This window comes from Cyphomyrmex costatus, unplaced genomic scaffold (assembly GCF_001594065.2).
Source record: "Cyphomyrmex costatus isolate MS0001 unplaced genomic scaffold, Ccosl1.0 scaffold344, whole genome shotgun sequence".
In the NCBI taxonomy this organism is placed as follows: domain Eukaryota; kingdom Metazoa; phylum Arthropoda; class Insecta; order Hymenoptera; family Formicidae; genus Cyphomyrmex; species Cyphomyrmex costatus.
The window spans coordinates 1,133,448-1,158,023 of record NW_017277600.1 but is presented as its reverse complement, the minus strand read 5'-3'; the positions used below and the strand labels follow the sequence as shown (position 1 = coordinate 1,158,023).

Below are 24,576 nucleotides of genomic sequence, written 5' to 3'. Positions count from 1 at the left end.
ATCGATCTTTCCAGAAGCAAGTGAATCCATATGATATCTCTCAGATGGAGCGCAAATTAAAGTCCATTTCTATCAACGTAGATTAACTTCAATTCAATCCGAGTTCAGCTTACTCCTCATCTTTTTCTAATTCTTATGCCCGTCGTTTCTACGACTATAGTTGAATTCTAATCTCGGTTCCAATGTCCGTTTCTACATAGATTAACTTTAATCTCAGTTCAGACTCACTCTTCATCTTTATCTAATTCTGGAAAAAGGGAAAGAGTTAGTTGAACCGAGATTAAAACCGAATACTTACACAGAGAAATGAGAATAAACGCAGGATTATACAGACACATCGGGAGATCGAAAATTCGACGGCGACCGCGAGCCAGCTGTAAACGAGGCCCGCCTCGCGGCTCGACTGGTCAACAGAGGTTTTGTTTGTAAACATTATTTATTCCTGGCGGAGTTTTCACGCGGCGGGCTCCCGCGAAGGGAGACGTCGTCGTCGTCGTGTCGGTGGCGACAGCGGAGGAAGAGCAGGGAAGAAAACAGGCGGAAGAAGAAGGGAGGGGCAGGAAACGGGGAGAGGTCCTCCGGCGGATGTGCGGACGGACGGACGGACGGATGGACGGACCACCGCCGCGCCGTCCGCCGTCGCTGACTCCTCCTCCTCTTCCTCCTCCTTCGTATATCGAACCGCACGCAACGCCGCACGGAAATCGTGTAGCGATGAAGACGAAGTGCGTACCTAGGATCCGGCAGAATGATCTTCTTGCTGGTGCGGGCGGCCGGTGTGCACTTGCTCTTCTCCATGGCCATCAGGTAGCTGACATCGGCCAGCACCGCCTCGAGGTCCGCCATTTTCCTTGGTGCTCCTCTCGTCGGTGGATCGTCGCACGGTGATCACCCCCTTGATCGTCGCCGAATGGGGTTCTGGCCTGCGTCCTCTTCCTCCACCACCCCTCCCCCCCCCGCCGCGCTCCTTCTGGCCGTCGTCCGGCACCCAGCGGACACGCAGCCGAGAGCCAACCGCGCTACGCTCTAGCCACAGGCGGTGCCTCCGCCGTCCGTTTCTCACTGCCGCATATTTTTAGCGTAACGCCGACGACGACGACGATGACGACGGTGACGACGAGGGCGACGACGACGGCGTCGGCGGGGATGGCATCGCCCCGTGCGATCGAACGCTCCCGATGTGATAACGCCTCTCTCACTCGCGCGCGGTTCCCTCTAATTGACAGATCCGAGAGAGACACGGGTGGATCGCGACACGGCTGAGCGCGCAGCACCGACTGAGGTTAGTGTCGTGGCAAGGACAACCACGATGCTCTCCTCGCGGAGGACAATGCTCTCCTTCTCTCTCACTCCCTTTCCTCTCTCTCTCTTCCCGTCGCGCTCTCCACCCCTCGTCCTCGTCAAGATGCCACTCCGCCTTTGTCTTCTTTCCTCTTGGTGGATGCGCCGCGTTATACTCTTCTTCCTCTTCCTCCTCCTTCTCCTCCTTCTCCTTCTCTCGTTTCACAGTGTCGCCTCTCGCACGTACCGGATTACGCGCTGCGACGAAGCTGGCTTGCTGTCAATCGCGCGAGCACGCATTTTACACGACGGATATAGTGGCCGCGATGCCGTTCTCCTCGTCGCGACTGACGTCCTCCACCTTACTGTTGTCGAGAGTGGCCCCAAGTTGTCGCGGTTATATCCCGCGTATTCACTCTCTCTCTCTCTCTCTCTCTCCGTGGCGAGACGCACGAAAATTTCACGTTAGAAACAAACGCGATGAATGCACTGATAAGGACGATGACAGTACTTTTACAACGAGCACAACTCCACAACTGTTCGCCGCGAATCGCACTACGTAATGTACTACTTGCGCTCGCGTTCTAATTGCCTCAGCGCTCTCTTATGAGTTAGACACGAATTATTGTCGATAAAGTTAATCTCTTTGTAACTCGACTTATTGTTAGAGCAGTCAAGAGGTTCGCATCTTTGCTAAATTCGAGTGATTGCTGATAAGACAGCTCTTCTGTAATTTTATATATTTTATAATTACGATAATTGCTCAATTAATGCCGAAACAGTATACGACGAAAAAAATAAGAAATAAGAATTATTCAACGTATTTCGATCTATCAAAAATTAAATACCCCGGAATATGCAATTTCCTGGTAGATTGAAATTCATTGCGTAGAGCGTTTCAGCTCTAATATATATATTCCTCTCTTTGAAACTATATTTAACAATAAGTCTTAGACGTTTAAAAATTAATGTTCTTTACATTTTTTATTTCAGTTGAGAATAATTTTTTTTTATTTGTATTAACTTTCCATCTGCAATTTGGATTTTATTGTTGTCTAGTTCAATTTTTTGTTGTTCTACACTTTCAAAAAATGTGGAAAAGTTCGAGATTACTTTCCCATTACACCATACATTAAATATAGTTTTTTGATTCAAATGTCAATTAATCTTTATTTAATAAAGATTAAAATTTGAACGGAAATGAGGAAGAAATTTGAGAATAAAATTTCGTTTGTGTCAAAAAGAATCCAGATTGCAGACGGAATTAAACATCTTTACATTTATTTATATACGATGTCTTTAATTAATATACACCAGCACACACTGAGTGCGTCCAACAGAATTTGCTATATTTATATTTGTTTTATTTGGATATTTGTATGTTTTGGATATATGCATTTACATTTGTGTTTGGTGATTTTTTTTTTTCAATTAATTAATAATATTTGTTAAAGATATAGCGAAACCGATATATCATATCTATAAATGTTTTTGTAAACATTATTATGTTCAAGGATATAAAGCTGCGAGAAATATGCACTTTCATTTAAATGTTTGCTTGTCATTTACTATTACCTGTTTGAAGTCCTACACGCCTTTTCATACATTACATCTATAATAAGGAAATGACTTTCATTTATATAGGCTAATGACATCGGTTTTGCTCATCGGAAAACGATGAGATCGATTTACGTGAAATGATTGAATTGATCGAATGAATTGTGTTCATTGTTGCACATGCCATTCGGATTCCAAATCGTATTATACAGATTGTAATATCAAAAGAACGATTGTGCCACACGTAATTTAAAATCACTGAGCATTTAAAGGATTTAAATTGGAGAAAAGTGGAATAAAAGTTAAATAAGACAAAACGGTCAAATAAAAATCGACTTAAAAGAATAAAGGTAATTTTGATCGAAAAGATAAAACAACATTAAAATTAATGTTGTTCAAAAATTTAGTGTAATTTAAATGATATATAAATATATATACAAAGTAAACTTCTCTCTCTCGATCTATATCTCATTTAGGAACATGTTGCGTAATTGATGCTGGAGAATTTCATATTTGCATTTCTATTCCGAAAGAGTTTCTCCATAGCTTTGAAGATACCATAAGCTCATAAAATAAAACATCGGTAATGTTTATTACAGTTACTTCGCAAGTCATTGAGAAATGCGTTATTTACGTAAGACCGTCATACCCGCAGTTCGACGCATTTACTTCAAATCGACAAATCGACATAGTTTCACTTATGTTTAGTCATAAGAAGATTAACATAATGTATGATAAGAACGAAAGTAAAACAAATACCTTCCGTTGAAGATGAGAGTGAAGACATTTATTTATAGAAATTAATACATAGATCAGATTAGCCTCCAATTCCTATATAAATATTATTTATAAGTGCACTTATTATTTAAAATTTACTTGTTTGTAAACAATTTTCTACTAAATTAGATTTTAAAGAATTAAAATAAATTAAATTAATACTTTAATAATATAAATTAATATAAACTAATAATTATATATATAATATTAATTTGACAAAATATATAGAATAAGAGCAATATTAATTTGATTAAAATAAATTGTTAGTTATTTCTTTTGCGGAATTAAATGTGTATCTAACTTTTGAAATTAGAAATAATTTATTGTTTGATCTTTTCACAAAACGTGCAATTACATTATATGGATACAATTGTTTTTTTTTTTTTTTTATAATATAGTTTCTCTCAAATGATTCGTTATAGTCAAAATTAAAATTATCTGCGATCTAAGATCTTGAGACATTTTAGAATATTTTCGATCTATTTTGCAATAATCTCTCTATTTGTTTCAAGAAAAGTATCTCTATCATAATGCACGCACTATATATAAATATATTATCGAATAACGAAATTCCGAGAAAGTAGCATGTCATTTTGTTATATCATGTCATTATTATATGTTCACTAAAGAGTCTCTCTCTCTCTCTCTCTTTTACGTGCGTTAGACGTGCTGTCTTGCTGTATATCGATATATGTGCCACTGGCTAACGAGCGTAAACGATGCCAGATAGTTACGTAAAATGAAGGACACGAGTTTCGATGTTCGCTATCGATATAGGCTTCCGATGCTTGTTCAATTTTAATGGCTACATCGTGGGAAAGTTCGTTGTAACAGTTAGAACATTTTACTAAATTGAGTATATAGTTCCTTAAATTATTTATTTTGAAATTTATATAACAAAAAATCTTTTTCTTATTTATTTCAAAATAATCCTCGTCTTCCTAATTTGATTTTGACTTTTCGAAGGTTGCTCCAGGTACCAACTGGTGAACACAATTTACTTTCTCTTAGACCAGCAAACTATAATTATACTAATAATTATCTAGACGAGTTAATATTATATCTTTAACGTTATTTCAATAATCAAGAAGCTCGTCTTCGTTTCACGTGAATACTTTTGTAGCGATAACGATGCGACGAAGGCCGAATTTGTGTCAACGATGAGCGAACGTCGCACACTTGGGCGGCGCGGAACATCCCAGATAATCGTTTGCCGACCTCGCCATCGTTCTTTTTTCTTTTTTTTTTATTTAACGACAATGCCGGTGAATGGATGGTCGCGCGGTGCCGGTATTTACCCAGCCGCATCCGATCGTTCGATCACACAGGCAGGCGGATGGAATGCCCCTCTGCTCTTCCTCGTATCCGCCGTTGTGGCACGGTGCACGGTGCACGGCGATTGCTTTTCATTTCGTTACGTGTCCGCTTCGCAGTTGCACGGTAAGCCGGCACGTTCCGGCGTTAATCTCACTCTCCGCTGCCAGACGAAAGGATGGATGTTCATCGAGAGTGAATCGCGAGCGCAGCTCGATGAGAAGCGCATGAAGCTGAAGTCGCGCAGGAGGTGCTCCGATCTCTAACCCGGCCGACGATGTGCGTCCCAGCTAAGTGTGACGATCGCTACTAGGAGAGCTCAATGACGGATCAGCGTTTGCACAAGAGCGTGAGTGAAACGCTTCCAAAGTACAAAGTACAAAAGACTCGAACTCGCAATTTTTAAACGAGTTCTAAGTTTCGAAGAGATCACGAGTTTGATCGTCGTTTTTTTGCGCAAAGTATATAAAAGTCTTAAAATACACGAATCTATTTATCTTGTTCCAACATTTTAAGTGGTTTATCTCTCGAATACTGCTTTTTTTTTTTTTATTTAAAGCGATCTGTGTAAACATTTTTCTTGAAACTTTTTTCCCGCAGAATATACATGAAAAGTTTTATATGTATAAAGTAAACTGCAAACATAAATTGAGAATTTATTTATATAAAATTCGCGTTTTGCGATACTTTACAAGATTCTTTACGTTTTAAATAAAACGTAAGATTATAACATAAGATTATAAAACATAAACTGTTTTTAAAAAAACTCCTTTTTTTTATTTATGTTTTAAACTTATCAGTTAAACGCGCGATTACGTGTTCGATACAAAAATAGCTTAACTATTATCTTCCGTTATTCTTTATTACCTACTGTTTTAAGTATGAGTATTAGGTATATGAGCCATCATCGATATTGTATCACACATTCGGATGCATTATTAATAATGCATTAGTGTGACTCCTTCGATTAATCGCAACTATGACTTAACACTTAGCAACGTTTTTAAATCTTTACGAGCAAAAAGGAATGTTTGCTTCTCGAAAGAATATTTTGCAATTAAATAACAACAATTTTTACTCTAATATGTAAATACGCATCATTACATCTGTTCGTATTTGATAAAAAAAAACCGACTTACATAATAAATAGATTATAGAAGAGTTTTTATTTTATTGAACACGCGTTTGACAGCAGAACTCGTGTTTTACAATAAATCCTGCCATAAGCTGCTATCGCGCAGATTATATTGTGTGCTTGTGTAGTGTTAAAGATAGCGAAACTAAAAATGCGACGTAAAAACGACATGCATAATGTGAGAAACTCCGAGCTCGCTTATGAGAAACGTTGTATTATCTTAAAACCTTGAAATTAGGAGGGAGAGATCCTTAAAGAAATCATTAACGGATGATTGCATTTGGCCGCTTTTCCACTCGACAGCAAGCCTACACGCGACCTAATGTTATGCGTGCCAATTTCAGCTTTTACACGTGATAACGGGCGTTACGTAACGACGTTTGCACAGGTACATCAGTGGCGCGATTAGAAGCAGGAGATGTCGTTCCGGAGGTAGAATAATCTAGGAAATTCTTGAAAAACAAACCTCTTGCAATTTGGTCTTGTCCCGTTGTTTGCAGTGCAAACGTACAAGATGACGACATTGCTTTTCGCCGGCACGATTTTCGTCTGCTGCCTTGTTTCGAGCACAGGTGAGAATCAACGTGCACTGCGAAAAATATAGCTGAACGTGAATGCATTGTAAAGTATGAAAAAAAGGTTTTTTTTTTCATCAAAGTAATGTGCGTGAATAAAATTAATTAAATTAATTACATTAATTAAAATAAATATTACAGAGATATTATTGCGAACTGAGAACACATTTTAATTAAGCACTTTATGAACGATTAAAAACATTTTTACTGATGTCTTGATAATTTTCATTTCCGTTATCTCTTATTTTGCATTTTAACTATAAGTTTGATTTACAAAACAGTTGCATGTCCGTGTCTGTGAATTGCATGTACAATCGTGTTCTTTATCTAGAATCAGCGATAATGCGTAGTGTATTGTGTAGGCATGACACAAGGCTATTTAACTGCAGTTCACATTTTACAAAGCGCGCACCTATGCCCTTCAGGTTGGTCTCAGAGTTGTCAGGATCAAGATACGGGATGGGAAAAGATCGTCGGAGCAAAGCCAGCAAACGCTGTAGAGGCTGTAATTTACAAAAACGGTGGGATGTCCACAAGTAACAACGGTATCGTCGCGCCTTGCTTCGATAGGTGATTCATCAAGCATTTTTTCTTTCCTGTACATTTTATAATTACGTTCAACGAATAAATTGTTTAGTTATTCCATGAAGTTCGAATGTCATAAGTAAATGCAGTCTTTAGATGAGTTATGGATATTTTGCACACGTATATAGTTCGTTAATAGATGCATTTAGTAAATTATACGTCTCACTGTACGAAAATTAAAAATAGCGCTTTAATGTCGCAATATCTTTCTTAAGGAAAATTAACGTTAAATTTTTGCAAAAAGTACTTACGCGAGGCAAATACAGTATTTATGTGGTTCTACTGCGCATAAAGTGTGTAAATTTATCGTTTAAAAATTCGTCTATTACAGGTGTAAACGTTTGAATTGCACAGCTTTCGTAATCGACTTCGCGAGGAACATCTGCTACAGCGTGCAAGTAAAAAGCGAGGAACTCATTCCCGAAACAAATACTACACTTTTCAATAAAATCTGTGTTACAGGTAATAATAAAACTATTTTTTATTATATACCTATATAAAGTATTATTAAAATATAATTTATTTCTTAGCTAAAATTTTTCTAGTTTCTGTATTAGAATTTAAAGCTGCATATCAATTATTTGATAGAAGAAAGTCTGAAGAGCATTAAAATAAAAATTTACAATTTCTTATTTCTACAGAAGGAAGGAGAAATAATATTTCTGAAAATGCCTTTTTTAAAGATCTTTGCATTTGCATTTTCAGTCCCATCAAACTGCAAACAACAGCGATTGTGGCAAGTAGAAAGAACCTTGGGAGCTGTTTTGAAAGAGGGACAGTCTGGCTGGTTTCATCAAGCATTACGGAGAAGCGAGTGTTACGAGAAGTGTCTACAAGCAGGTATGCAAAATAATCGCATAGATATTATCGCGAATCCTAGCTATTAAATAGATTAAAATTTCCAAGAAATTAAAATGCCGTGTATGATTGATTTAAACAATCACAGGAAACGAATGTGTATCTGCGCAATTTCGTACGGGCGAGCCTTTGTCAATCAATGATACTATTGGCACGTGTTCGTTGTCAAGACTCGAAAGGGGTACCAGACCGCAAGCCTACAGATCGTCGATGTATCGAGACGAATATCTGCAGGATCAGTGCCATAACATAAGTAGGTCGATTACCCAATCTCCGTTTTTCTATAAATCGTAAGATCAAGTTGCATTTGAATTAAATTTAACTTATATATAATGATATAGCGACGAAGAGCTATTGTTCCTACGCGGAATTTCGGAACGTATCATTGCCATACTCGGACGTGGCGTTACCAGGACTGGATGTAAAGCAGGTATACTTTGTATTCTTTGTTATTTTTGTGGTCTGACTGATTCATTCTGTCACTTGATTACGATTCTTTTTTTAGTGCGAGAGGAGATGTGATCGCAGTATGGATGGTTTCATGTGCAGAGCTTATACTGTCGATTATTCGGAGGAGAAACCGCTTTGCCTGTTGCATTCCGACAGCACAATCGGTCTTGGAGTCAGTTCATTGGTTACCAGACCTAATGTGGTGTACAAGGAGCAAGAACCTTGTATAGATCGTACGTTTACAATGCGAATAGTTTTACAAATTTTGATTATTTTCAATTTTGATCAATTTTAAGATCAAATAGCAATGGATTCAAAAAAGCATAAAGACGGAGAATATATGAAATTCACAAAAATTATAATTGAACATAAGATCTTGTCCAATGACCGGAAACATTAATTTATTTTATATTATACACATGTTTATTACTGTTTTACTTATTAAAATCTATAAACTTTGTCCATTTATTTTCCGTACTGGCACTGCCTTGTTTCACAGTGAAAGTGGAATGTGGCGAATCAACAATGACAATAATATTAACTACTGCGGAGCCCTTCATAGGACGGATGTACGCGAATGGGTATGGAGACATTCCGACCTGCAGCGTTAATGGTATTGGGAAAAATGTGACGATATTAAAATTACCGCTACCAAAGAAAGAGGAAATTGAAAAGCCTGATATCGCATGCGGCCTTACACCCGCGTTTTCTATTAACAATGAAAATAGGTACCTGCTTCCAAAATCATCTAATTGAATCAATTCAAGAGGAAAGGACTATTTTATTGAAATATCCAAAATTTAAGTTCATACAAATCTGAAAATACTTTTGTTGGACTATCAAAACTGCAGCATCTTGATATTTTATCAACCAGTTTAAATGTTTTAACATGTAAAAAAATGATTTTGAGTCTAACAAAATTATTTTTAGATCAGTATTTTTTGCTAAATTTTTAAATACTTCAGTAAAACCGCTCTTTCTTTGTATCACTGTTAAATACGATAAAAAAAATACTATAATATTGTAGTCGAATTAAATACTAACTTTACTAAGCCAATGAATCTTGTTTTTATAGGACGCACATATTGATTTCGGGCATTATTGTAATACAGTACAATCCAATCATTCAGCGATTGGGAGATCAGTCGGTAAGAGTTGGATGCACCTTAGATGAGGGCGGTCTTCCAGGACCGATGAACGTGACCGTTCATTCAAATTTCTCTTTCGAGGATCCAAAGTAAGTTTAGCTTTTCTAATTCTTACAGGATGGCGATCATAATTGTTTTAAATGAGTAATACATATCCATTTAAATTGCCACCCGATACAAAATTATTCCCAATACTGTGATAAGTGTCCCCGATATTCCGGCTCTGGTTATTCTTTTGTAGCGCAGGCGTACCGCCGGTTGGCTCAATTGTAGTGAACACTTCGTCCGAAGCACCAGTAGTAACGATGAGGATCCTCAACGAAAGCAATATGGACGCTATCGTTACCCAATTGGGACAGAAGTTAACTCTCAGAATTGAAATTCATCCCGTAAATGGTGAGTACTTTGTTGCAACATTTGCATAGGATGTCCCCAGTTTATAATTTCTCTTTCATCGTTAAATTAAATTTTCATTCAAATTGGAACTTTCCTTGAGTGTTAAAGCAATATTTTTTTAATTAAGCGATAATTAAAAATTACTCTTCGCAAATTTAATTTTAGCTGCATTAAGTATATTTTAGTTTGAAAAAAATTATGTTATAATTCTTTGGTTTGACAGGAACTTACGACATCGCAGCTGGACATCTCGTAGCTAGTAGTGCGTCCGGAGAATCCTCTTACCTTCTTCTTGACGAAATTGGATGTCCAACAGATCCGGCGACCTTTCCCGCGCTATTGAAGGATCCAATCGATAATCGTTCTTTGATCTCAACATTTACTGCCTTTAAATTTCCCGACAGTCAAATCGTTCGATTTAACGTCATCGTTAGATTTTGTGTCGAAGAATGTGAACCGGTAAACAGATTACATATATTCATTTTTAACTTTTAATTTAAAGTTCTTTAAGCCATGATTGTATTTTAGGATATGATATTAAAATATGATAAAATTTCTTTTTTACATAAAAGAATATTAATAAGAACATTTATTTAATGAATACAAATAATTTAGTACCTTTGTATGAATTTGTATTGGATTAATTGAAGAGTGAGAAAATTTGAAAATTATGATTTCTTTGTAGGCTATATGCAGAGGAGGACAGCCATCGTACGGTAGGAAGCGACGATCGATCGAGGAACCAGTCACTGCCGAGGTAACTGAAATTTTCAGAAACCTCACGCCCGTGGAATTACCGTTAGAACTATCTATCGTCGTACAAAGTCCAGTGATAACGGCAGACCATTTATCCAGCGAAAATCCTGATACGCTTTTGATCACCGGTGGAAGTGAGTTTAATATCGGTATCACTACATTTCTCTCCAAGCATCGGAAACTTCGATAGAAAATCCATTTTTGCACTTTTAAAGTTTAGATGGTAAAATCATATGACAGAGCTAACGGAGTCACATTAGTTTTTTTCTTCTTTTCCAGAAACGGATAGTCTCTTTTGCGTGAACGCGAGTCTAGCTCTGGGTCTTCTAATCTTTTGGTTAATAATTCAAATTGCACTCACCGCTGGTTGCATTATAGCCGTTCGTCGTTATAGAAAAATGGCTGTAGAAGCTGAAGAAGATAGAGCTCAGATATTGGCGAGACATCTTTACGGGATTCATGGAGGAAACTTTGAAATCGCACGAAGGGTTAGGTGGGCAGATCGAAACGATTCCTCAATCGGATGATAGATTGATTTTCTGCATTTTTCAAACGCAAGGGCAATTTAATTTAAATCTTATTGATATCAAAGATTTTAAATAAAGTTTAAAAAATAAAAAAAAGTTATTACACTTATCAAAGAATTTTTTAATCGTAAAATTTTAAATAATCCTAGTCATATTTTCTACTTTAGGACTGTAATTATATATTTTATTGTTTGTAATGTAGATTTATTTAAATACTTTTTTTAAATTGCAAGTGTGTCTTTAATGTATTTTTTAATGAAATTTGAGTCATTAATTTTATTAGAAACCAAAATTAAATTTTTAGGAAAGGAATAAACTATTCCCACCAATTTAATATATATATATATATATCTTTTTGTATTAACAATTTAAATATTTTATAAAATTCCATTATAATTTGTTTAATGTTGATAACGTTAATTTTAAAATCATTTAATGTAAAAAGATTATAGTAAAAATGAAGTCAATAAATTATTATGTTTGCTTATAAAACAATTAAATGCGTTTGTTACATATTATGCATACGTTACGATGTGTATGTATATATTATATATACGTGTGTGATTCAGATATGAACGAGACTTTTTTGTCTTGAACACAAATCATTGTTAGTAGATGTACACTGAGTGACAAGTAAGAGTGTCTATTCGCGCTCGATATAGTTGTAGCCTCGTGGATATTCTTTCTGCAGTTATTGTTGCAATGTGTCCGTATACTTCGAATAAATAAGTAGATACTTTTACCTGCCACTCAGTATAAACACATCTACCAATGTTGATTCGTATTTACACAAAAAAAATCTCGCTCATATTTAAATCATCCTCGTATATTTATTTTTCTTAAGCTTTGCCAATCTTACATTAAAACATTTACTATCATAAACTGTGTTATAATGAAAATTGCCCAGTTTCGTCTGTTGTACACTTTCTACGATGTTTCGGGTTTACGTCTATAAATATAAAATATTGTGTGTTGAGTATTTTACCATGTTCGCAATCTCACTGCCTTGTACTGTAATAAAATATAAGAATTTTTTTATTATTTTGTATATTTTATATAGAACAAGGATTGTTAAATGTATAAATATATCTAATAAATATATTTGCTGTTGCAAAATCCGTTAATGCTAGAACATCCGCGTATATTTAGAAGAATAATATTAACTAATTTAGAAGAATGCTTTTTTTATGTTATGTGTGTATGATGTACATATAACAAAAAGAAAAATTTTTTCTTATTTAATTTTATCTCTTTTCTTCGGTGTATTTTTTTTACGCGGTATTAATGTCAATTTTTTCTATAATTATAATTAATATGACTTAAAATATTTAAGCAATAATCATAACAATAATAAAAAGATAGTTTAAAAGGTTGATAGAAATAACAATCTACGTGACTTATTGAAAAAATATTAAAACAACTAGCTTGACCGTTCTAGCGTTAAAGTGAAAATTTTGTCTCTGAGACATTGTCACTCTAATAGAAAGCTTGTTTTACATTGTTATCATGCATATATCTTTCATATAGTAAAATAAATAAAACTGTTAAATAAAAAATAATGTCTTTATGTAAGTATTTCACCTACTCCGCATCCTTGTTCGCAATGCAATTTTTCTAAATTGTTATAGGTAATGTTCGTACTATAAATGGGATCGAATTCCAATGTCGTCTGTGACATTAAAAATACTTTCTCTATTATCAGTTCAACATTAAATTTATTTTTCAATTGTTTAAAATAACGACAAAAATAATGGCATCATTTACTTTTCATCCTACTTCTTTCATCTAAATTCCTTTTATTTACAATTGCATTCGCACAATATCATATTACAAGTCTTCATCAATCAACGATTCCATCCATTGATAAACGTTTGTTATTGATGGGGACAGGATCGAAAGTTCACAGACCATCGACGTATCGCGATGAGTATTTACTAGAGCTCTAGATTTACAAGAGTAGCACAAACTACCCGTCATTTTTGACCTGTGTAACACGATGCGAAATATGAACGATATATAGACTATCTTTACTGTATGACAAGATCGACTGTATATCGAGTATAGAACTTGTTTTTAATTGACTGTTTAATATTAAATAATATAGAAACACTAAACTCAAGTAGTTTGGCACATTAGTATGGCATTTTTTATTTATAATAATATTGCATAATAAATAAATATATGTTTTATTGTTATGGATTATTGTTTATATTAAGAGTCCTTGTTGAACTTCAAATTAAATATATATGTATATATATTGCATACTTATATTAATATTGCCCATTACTATACAGTAGAACATTTTCCATTTTATCTGCTGCGAAAAGCAACCAACTGCGGCATTATTGTTTAAAAATATAAGATATAAAAAAATAATTAAACATTAATTTTAAATCACGCATGTTCCTAGCTCTTATAAGTAAAAGTTGTCACAAACATAAGTCTAAAATGGCAGTCGAAAAAAAGAAAGGCGAAAACGCCAACAAAGGAATGCGCTACTATTGTACATCTAGACATCTAGAGCGCTAGTATTTACAGGATAAGTGTCTTTTAACATAATTAAGTAAATTAATTGATCCGCCTTCCTGCAAATTGTAATATTTAACTGCATTTGAATTGAATTTAACTTGTACATGTTATAATCAAGAGCGACTGTGCCAAATTTCGAAACGTATTATTGCCATTACTTGGTCGTGCCGTAACAGGACTTGCAGGTCTATATTCTTCAACTTATAACGCAAATTTTCTTATCGTTATAACGTCGTTGTGCAGCTTTTTTTAGCAAAAGATAAAAAAAATTGCGCAACTATGTTATAACGATAATAAAACTCGCGTTAACAGTTACAGAACAGTTCTATTGGATGTAAAGCAGATAAGAGTATATTCTTTGTATTTCCGGCATCGGCTGTTTTTGTGAGAAATTCGATTCACTTGATCATTGTTTTTCTTTTAGAAGAAACATAACCGCAACGCCATTAATTGTTTCATATGCTGAGCGTTCGCGTATATTATTTAGAGGAATTGCTCTGTCTACTTCATTTCGACAGCACAATCAGTCATACAACAATTGGAATTACTTCGCTATAGTGACCAGACTTGTGATCTACATATATAAGGAGGCAAAAACCTCATTTAAACGATATATACATATATAGTGTGGATAATTTTACAAACTCTATATGAAATGAACTAACAATTAGATGTATTTATCTACATTAACAATATAAATATCATAAAGCATATTATTTACATTATTTATTTGAGAATGATAGTATTAATTCTAAAATCATTTTCAAAGTAAAAGGATTAAAATAAAAAAAATAATAAACTATTGTTTTCTGTTTAAAAACAGATAAATATATTTAATACGTATATTATACATACATTACGGAACGTTTAAATATGTTTATTCTTCCTACATTTGCAAATTTTTATTAAAGTATTTATTATGGCATATTGTATTACAATGAAAACCATAAATTAATAAATTATTCAGTTAAACTTTCTTGACACGGTCCATGATGTTTCACTGTTACACCTGGAAACATATAATATTGAATATTGAGTAATTTAAGTACATGGTTTGCAATTGCATTAGATGTCTTACGGTCTGATTATATGTAAGATTTTTTTATCACTTTATATACTTTTCAGTGCAAATATTATTAAATGCGTAAATATAACTGATAAATTAATATTTGCTAATCTATTATTTATTATAATACCGGAATTGAGAATATTTGAAGAATGCACGTTCTCCATCCATCTTGTGTGTAAAATAGAAGCTTTTTTTGAAATCTTAATTCTGTTTACTTTTAATTTACATATTAGTATCTCTTTATCAATTTAATTGTTTCAAAAATTATTGTAACTTCGAAGATTTAAGCAATAATTATACAATAATAATAATAAAGTTGAGTTTTAAAAGGACCTCTTTGTTTTGTTGAAAAAAATTAAAACCAGTTTTATTGTTGCAGTGATAAATAAAAAATGTCTTTGAGATCATTGTTACATTAATAGAAAGCTTGGTATATGATATTGCCACTCATGTACCTTTCATATAAAAAATAAGTAACTGTTAAATATGATAAAATTTTAATGAAGAAAATCTTACCTTTACCACAACATTGCGCGCATGCTAGTTCTGCTAAATTAACATAAGTAACTCCATCCGTACCACAAACAGGATCGTAAAGTGCTATTGTCTATTAAATAAATGCCGTTATAAGTTCAATATTAAATTATTTTTCAGAAAGAGATGTAAGAAATGTTTAATAAAAAGTTATAGTTATACAGGGCAGCTTTTCATGCATTTATCGAAATCCTCATTGCAGATACAGAATGGTAATTCACTTTCTTGTCCATTGAATTGCTTATAAGCCATTGGACTGTTATCAATCTCCAATGCATCATACGAATTCTATAACATTTATAGCGCAAATTACACTTTTAAATATTATACGTCTATTTTTCTTCACACACACAAATATTACGACATTGGGATTCAGAATACTAAAATAAATATTAAAATTGAACATAATGCTTATGTAAACTTTTCATTACAATTTTTTTTTACATAAATGGTTAAAATAAAAATATTATTTAAATACAGAAAATATTAATTATTAAAAATTCAAACGATCTATGAATATGATGATATGCCTGCGTCATAGTTTATTACGTTTAGCATAGAATATGATTATATTTTTTGACGTTACAATATATTCAAATATTTAGAATTATTTAAATATTGATCCATTTGTCTTTTAAAGATCGCATAGAATATTTACTTACTTGTTCATTCGCGGTGATAAGAATCGGCGTTGCAGCAACTGTAAGAATTATTAATACAATATAATGGAAATATTGTTATAGAATCAATTAATTGATGCGTAAACAATTTGCATCATGCATGAAATGTTTGAATTAATTTTCTTACTCAGCAAAATAAAAAATAACATTTTGTTAAAGTTTGCCTGATCGAAGACCGCCGGTTATCGATGGTATAATTGACGTTCTACTGTTTGGCTGAATCATGTTGCACTCCTTTTTATAGAACCAATTTACAAAACAAAAATTAATGGTTATATTTGTAAAACACGTAAAAGTATGATGAAAGAGTTGATCAATATAAATGATACAATATTCATTACATGTTAATTTTCGAATCTTGTATGTATGTGTGTGTGTGTAACAATGACAGCCTTGAAATATTAAAAAGAATTATAGTATAAATGTGTGTGTGTATACAACGTGTTTTATTTTAATCGCTCCAGGCAAATGTCTCGAAAAATGTGGAAGATACGAAAGAATATTTCGGACAATAATTACGTAGTTTTGAGAGGGACATAAGATAGTGCCATTAATTGGATCTTGAATAATTGGATAAAGAGGTTTTATAAAGGTCACTTTTAATTTCTTAAATAAAACGTCCCATTTTTCATTTTATTTACTTGTAGATTACCTCGAGAGCTTATCAAAACATTGTAATAAAATATTTTTTCGGTAAGTACTTTTCGAGTTATAAGACTTGAATGTTACTGTACCGCTGGCATTAACATTACCCAAGGTGTCCAATGGTCGGCTGAAACTTCTGGAATGTTGTTCCGGATCATGATCTGGTCTGGATAACATTTGTTAATATCAAAGTCAATTGGAGGTTGTAATTCTTCTTTTTATTTTTATATATAAAAATTAATTTGCTGTACAAAAATGATTTAAAAATCAAGTGGTTAAGTTAAAAATAAAAGTAAGAAAAAAGAGCATATACCACACGCTAGTTCAAAGTAGCGAAAATCTGGTGTATTTAATAATAATAAAATTTACATAACTATAAACGTTTCGGTCCTTAAGGTAACCATCTTCAGTGTATCACACAAAAATTTATCTCCCCTTATGTATTTTAAATGAACATATGTACTGACGCGCAATTTTTCGCATGCTTGTCATTTAAAATACATTAGAGGAAATAAATTTTTGTGTGATACACTGAAGATGGTTACCTTAAGGACCGAAACGTTTATAGTTATGTAAATTTTATTATTATTAAATACACCAGATTTTCGCTACTTTGAACTAGCGTGTGGTATATGCTCCTTTTTCTTACTTTTGTTGCTGTACAAAAATGAAAATACTAGTTCCAACCTTCAGTGGCCTTGATCTTGGCAAATGTTATCCTGACTATGATCCGGAACAACATTCAAGAAGTTTTATCCGTCCATTAGATACCTTGGATAATGTTAATGCCAGCGGTACAGTAACTTTATCAAGGCTAATTCTATAATGTGCTTTTTGTTTCCTGTTTCTTGTTGTTTGCCTTTTGTCCTCTTGATTAAAAAGACAAGAGACAGAGACAAACGTAGAATAAGCCTTGAGCTTTACAACTCGAAAAGTACTTAATGAAAAAATATTTTATTATAGAGTTTTGGAAAGCTCTTGAAGTAATTTACAAAAAATAAAATGAAAAATGAGATATTTCATTTAAGAAATTAAAAGTAATCTTTATGTGACCTTCGTACAATGATTCGAGGTAAAATTAGTGGCACTGTCTTATGTCTCCCTCGAAACTGTATTACTTTATCTGAAACGGTTTTATCGTATCTTTTACATTTTTCGAGATATTTGCCTGAGCGATTAAAATGAAACATGCCGTATGTATAATACAAACAGTATCTTAAAATTTTACAACTATTTATGCTATGTTAATAAATGTGGGTTTTTAAGGGGATCCTAAAGACGATTAGTCAAATTGGAGTTGTAGCATTTACACATAGATGATTATGCGTCATTGAAACATCATTGCATCAATATCTCACTCATTCACGCCACACATAGAGTAACACGACAGTTAGGGGAATATGCCACTCATTTTATTTCACAATGATATCGATTAGCAGCGCTTGCGTCATTGCTAAAAAAATTAGTAAAATTGTGTGTTTAACATATTGCATAAATAGCAACAATTTCCCGGTAACAGTATTGTTTTTATGAGGTAAATATGACAGCATAGAATACGAAAATATATGCCTTTTATAACTTTCATACTGTTTTATGTAAGTTATTGTTTAAGCTTTACACAATATTGAGCTCGAATAGCTTATTAACCTATTAATATGGGTTAGAATGAATATATTCAGTACGTCGTTAATTCATTTTCTTAATAGTCGTATTCAATGTTTTTCGTTATATCACGAGTGCTAATTGCACAAGTGATAATTGCGCCATAATCGGACGAGGAAATAAAAGTAATATAAATTCATAACGGGGAAATAAAGTATTAAATAAGGAAATAAAGTATAAAGAGGAAAGAAAGTATTAAAGTAATATAAATTAATAATAAAATATCAACGCGACTCGATTGCGCGACCGATTATCGGAACACGACTAGGAAGATGACCCGAACGCTTCCTTGTCAACGCGGACAAGAAAGCGCTGAATAAGCAAGGCCGCGCGGGCCTCAATAATAATATAAAAGCGAAATCACCTACTTTGCGTCGAGTCAGTTCAATTACCGAATTAAGAATGTTACTCAGTCTGTCGAATTAACCGAATTAAGTATCGCGACACGCGTAGTGAGAAGGAATTGTAATAAGGAAATCCCGACTATTTGGAATTAAATAAATTTTATTAAATTATTATATAAAAAGTGTTAAAGTCCATTATTTTCGCCGCTCCCGAATCCTCGGTGGATCCCGAAACCTGAGCCGACAAAAAGCGACGCAACAGTTATCTCGATAAAATTATCTAGATAATTATCTGGATGAAGAAATAGCTATATCTTATCTTTATCTAGATTATTAAAAATATAAATTATCTTTATCTTATCTTACATAAAGAAATGTTATCTTTTTCAAACTGTCTAAGATTGTATAAGAGTATTATAAGGAATTAACTTCCGGTAGTATAAAAGTAATCGATTTTGTAAATATATATGGGGTATTCCACGCCAAATCGGCCACTCAAAAACTTTTGGATTTTTGATTTGGCTGAAATTTTGATATATTATAGTACCCATCGCAAGAAGCTACCATGATTTTTTTTTGAATTTTTTTATCGACATAGTCATGAGATATGAATTTTTTTAAAAACTCGCATTTTTCAAAATTCGCAATTTTCAAATGCCTATAACTTTGCGAAAAATAATCCAAATAAAACGTTTTTTTTTAAATTGTGTGTTTTTTTCTCTAGTTTTCACAAAAAAATACCAAGAAAAGTTTCAAAATTGTTTTTTTAATTTTTTTTTAATTTAATGTAAAAAATTATTAATATTTTAAAGTATGACACGTTTAATTTTTTTTTTAAAATTCTCATAAAAAATTAGATTTATTTGATTTTTAAGATTAATTTGATCGTGGACAAATTTTTCCTTCTATTTCTTTTCGATTTAATTTTTTTTTAATTTTGCACTTTTTTATACGATAAAATAATATATAGGTATAAACTCATGACTTTTTCATTTCTTAAAATTTTCGGTTCATTTTCAATGTAATATAACTTATTTTTTTATATTTACCTATTTAAAAAAAAAGTGTATCCGTGATTGATATTACTTTTATAATAAAATTATCGTTTTCTTATTATGAATCTTTTTACAATATAATTTTTCATATTTATAAATTGTTATTATTGTCCAATCTTATTTGTGAGAGTACGGCTACACTTCTGCATGCAAGAATTAAATTTGTATGTACAATTACTAAAGTAATTATACAATTACTTTATAAGAATTAAGCTTGCATGTACAATTACAATTTCAATTACAAGTTTTCTTATTATTATGACGTCGTTACTCGTTGTGCAACTTTCTTTTAGTAAAAAATAAAAAAATTGCGCAACGATTTTAGAATAGTAACGAAACTCACGTTAACTGTTACAGAATAGTTTTATTCGATGTATAGAAAATAAGTATTTTTTGTATTTCCGGCTTCGGCCGTTTTTGTAAGAAATTCGATCAATCACTCAATCATTATGTTTTTTTTAGAAGAAATGTGCTAGCAACACCGATGTTGTTTCGTATGCCGAGCGTTTGCGTATATTGTCAGTTATTTAGAGAAATTGTTCTGCCTACTGATTTTGCATTTTGACAGCACAATTAGTCTTAAAACAGTTGGAATATTTCGCTGTAGTTACCAGACCTATGATCTGCGTATATAAGGAGTAAAAGCTTGTTTAAACTGTATAATGTTTATAGTGTGGATAATTTTAAACTCTATATATGAAATGTACTTACAATTAGATACATATATCTACATTAACAATTTAAATACTATAAAGCAGGTTACATAATTTATTTGAGATTGATAATATTAATTCTAAAACCATTCAAAGTTAAAAGATTAAAATAAAAAACTAATAAACTATTGTTTTCTGTTTCAAAACAGATAAATATATTTAATACGTATATTATACATACATTACGGAACGTTTAAATATGTTTATTCTCCCTACATTTGCAAATTTTTATTAAAGTATTTATTATGGCATATTGTTTTATAATGAAAACCATAAATTATTCAGTTTAACTTTCTTGACACGGTCCACGATGTTTCACTGTTACATCTGTAAACATAAAATATTGAATATTGAGTAATTTAAGTACATGGTTTGCAATTGCATTAGTTGTCTTACGGTCTGACTATATGTAAGATTTTTTTATCACTTTATATACATTTCAGTGCAAATATTATTAAATGCGTAAATATAACTGGTAAATTAATATTTGCTAATCTATTATTTATTACAATACCGGAATTGAGAATATTTGAAGAATGCAGGTTCTCCATCCATCTTGTGTGTAAAATAGAAACTTTTTTTGTAATCTTAATTCTCTTTACTTTTAATTTACATATTAGTGTCTCTTTATCAATTTAATTGTTTCAAAAATTATTGTAACTTCGAAGATTTAAGCAATAATTATACAATAATAATAATAAAGTTGAGTTTTAAAAGGACCTCTTTGTTTTGTTGAAAAAAATTAAAACCAGTTTTATTGTTGTAGTGTAAATAAAAAATGTCTTTGAGATCATTGTTACATTAATATAGAAAGCTTGGTATATGTCATTGCCACTCATGTACCTTTCATATAAAAAATAAGTAACTGTTAAATATAATAAAATTTTAATGAAGAATCTTACCTTTACCACAACATTGCGCGCATGCTAGTTCTCCTACATTAGCATAAGTAACTCCATCCGTACCACAAGTAGGATCGTTCATAAGTATTGTCTATTAAATGAAAGCCGTTTAATATTAAATTATTTTTCAGAAAGAGATGTAAAAAATTTTTAATAAAAAGTTATAGTTATACAGGGCAGCTTTCCATGCATTTATCGAAATCCTCATTGCAGATACAGAATGCTAATTCTCTTTCTTGTCCATTGAATTGCTTATAAGCCATTGGACTGTTATATAGCTGAACTATCTCCAATGCATCATACGAATTCTATAACATTTATAGCGCAAATTACACTTTTAAATATTATACTTCTATTTTTCTTCACAAATATTACGATATTGGGATTCAGAATACTAAAATAAATATTAAAATTGAACATAATGCTTATGCAAACTTTTCATTACAATTTTTTTGACATAAATGGTTAAAATAAAAATATTATTTGAATACAGAAAATATTAATTATTAAAAATTCAAACGATCTATGAATATGATGCGTCTGCGTCATAGTTTATTACGTTTAGTATAGAATATGATTATATTTTTTGACGTTACAATATATTCAAATGTCTAGAATTATTTAAATATTGATCCATTTGTCTTTTAGAGATCGCATAGAATATTTACTTACTTGTTCATTCGCGGTGATAAGAATCGGCGTTGCAGCAACTGTAAGAATTATTAATACAATATAATGGAAATATTGTTATAGAATCAATTAATTGATGCGTAAACAATTTGCATCATGCATGAAATGTTTGAATTAATTTTCTTACTCAGCAAAATGAAAAATAACATTTTGTTAAAGTTTGCCTGATCGAAGACCGCCGGTTATCGATGATATAATTGGATGGTATAATTGACGTTCTACTGTTTGGCTGAATCATGTTGCACTCCCTTTTATAGAACCAATTTACAAAACAAAAATTAATGGTTATATTTGTAAAACATGTAAAAGTATGATGAAAGAGTTGATAAATATAAATGATATAATATTCATTACATGTTAATTTTCGAATCTTGTATGTGTGTGTGTGTGTGTGTGTGTGTGTGTAACAATGACAGACCTTGAAATATTAAAAAGAATTATAGTATAAATGTGTGTGTGTGTATACAACGTGTTTTATTTTAATCGTTCCATGCAAATGTCTCGAAAAATGTGGAAGATACGAAAGAATATTTTGGGACAATAATTATGTAGTTTCTAGAGGGACATAAGATAGTGCCATTAATTGGATCTTGAATAATTGGAAGAAAAGGTTTTATAAAGGTCACTTTTAATTTCTTAAATAAAACGTCCCATTTTTCATTTTATTTACTTGTAGATTACCTCGAGAGCTTATCAAAACATTGTAATAAAATATTTTTTCGGTAAGTACTTTTCGAGTTATAAGACTTGAATGTTACTGTACCGCTGGCATTAACATTACCCAAGGTATCCAATGGTCGGCTGAAACTTCTGGAATGTTGTTCCGGATCATGATCTGGTCTGGATAACATTTGTTAATATCAAAGTCAATTGGAGGTTGTAATTCTTCTTTTTATTTTTATATATAAAAATTAATTTGCTGTACAAAAATGATTTAAAAATCAAGTGGTTAAGTTAAAAATAAAAGTAAGAAAAAAGAGCATATACCACACGCTGGTTCAAAGTAGCGAAAATCTGGTGTATTTAATAATAATAAAATTTACATAACTATAAACGTTTCGGTCCTTAAGGTGACCATCTTCAGTGTATCACACAAAAATTTATTTCCCCTTATGTATTTTAAATGAACATATGTACTGACGCGCAATTTTTCGCATGCTTGTCATTTAAAATACATTAGAGGAAATAAATTTTTGTGTAATATACCGAAGATGGTCACCTTAAGGACCGAAACGTATATAGTTATGTAAATTTTAGTATTATTAAATACACCAGATTTTCGCTACTTTGAACTAGCGTGTGGTATATGCTCCTTTTTCTTACTTTTGTTGCTGTACAAAAATGAAAATACTAGTTCCAACCTTCAGTGGCCTTGATCTTGGCAAATGTTATCCTGACTATGATCCGGAACAACATTCAAGAAGTTTTATCCGTCCATTAGACACCTTGGATAATGTTAATGCCAGCGGTACAGTAACTTTATCAAGGCTAATTCTATAATGTGCTTTTTGTTTCCTGTTTCTTGTTGTTTGCCTTTTGCCCTCTTGATCAAAAAGACAAGATACAAACAGAGACAAACATAGAATTAGCCTTGCGCTTTATAACTCGAAAAGTACTTAATGAAAAAATATTTTATTATAGAGTTTTGGAAAGCTCTTGAAGTAATTTACAAAAAATAAAATGAAAAATGAGATATTTCATTTAAGAAATTAAAAGTAATCTTTATGTGACCTTCGTACAATTATTCGGGGTAAAATTAGTGGCACTGTCTTATGTCTCCCTCGAAACTTTATCTGAAACGGTTTTTTCGTATCTATTACATTTTTCGAGATATTTGCCTGAGCGGTTAAAATGAAACACACCGTATGTATAATACAAACAGTATAATCTTACAATTTTACAACTACTTATGCTATGTTAATAATTGTGGTTTTTTAAGGGGATCCTAAGGACGATTAGTCAAATTGGAGTTGTAGCATTTACACATAGATGATTATGCGGCATTGACACATCATTGCATCAATATCTCACTCATTTCACGCCACACATAGGGTAACACGCTAGCATTTACACATAGATGATTATGCGTCATTGAAACATCATTGCATCAATATCTCACTCATTCATGCCATACATAGGGTAACACGACAGTTAGGGGAATATGCCACTCATTTTATTTCGCAATGATATCGATTAGCAGCGCTTGCGTCATTGCTAAGAAAAATTAGTAAAATTGTGTGTTTAACATATTGCATAAATAGCAACAATTTCCCGGTAACAGTATTGTTTTTATGAGGTAAATATGACAGCATAGAATACGAAAATATATGCCTTTTATAACTTTCATACTGTTTTATGTAAGTTATTGTTTAAGCTTTACACAATATTGAGCTC

General features: G+C 32.3%; 2 protein-coding genes across 3 annotated transcripts in view; one reads left to right on the top strand and one right to left on the bottom strand.

Moving 5' to 3' along the window:
• The window catches only part of Gprk1 (G protein-coupled receptor kinase 1), a 25,909-nt gene extending 24,761 nt beyond the window's left edge, over window positions 1-1,148 (bottom strand). The window contains exon 1 of one of the 2 annotated variants that reach the window (XM_018542784.1): window positions 734-1,148. In XM_018542784.1, coding sequence (XP_018398286.1) covers window positions 734-846 — 113 coding nt within the window. In that variant the 5' untranslated portion in view covers window positions 847-1,148. Of the gene's footprint in view, window positions 1-298; window positions 369-733 lie in introns of those variants that run through there. The other variant, XM_018542785.1, reaches the window with a different exon arrangement.
• Window positions 1,149-6,482: 5,334 nt separating this feature from the next.
• LOC108776206 (uncharacterized) lies at window positions 6,483-11,390 on the top strand. Its single transcript, XM_018542742.1, has 13 exons — window positions 6,483-6,636; window positions 7,065-7,209; window positions 7,556-7,686; window positions 7,930-8,064; window positions 8,171-8,335; window positions 8,424-8,512; window positions 8,588-8,765; window positions 9,032-9,260; window positions 9,608-9,769; window positions 9,922-10,076; window positions 10,300-10,535; window positions 10,762-10,966; window positions 11,112-11,390. The coding sequence occupies exons 1-13, from the start codon at window positions 6,579-6,581 to the stop codon at window positions 11,357-11,359; spliced, it is 2,136 nt and encodes a 711-aa protein (XP_018398244.1). The 5' UTR covers window positions 6,483-6,578; the 3' UTR covers window positions 11,360-11,390.
• Window positions 11,391-24,576: the final 13,186 nt, after the last annotated feature.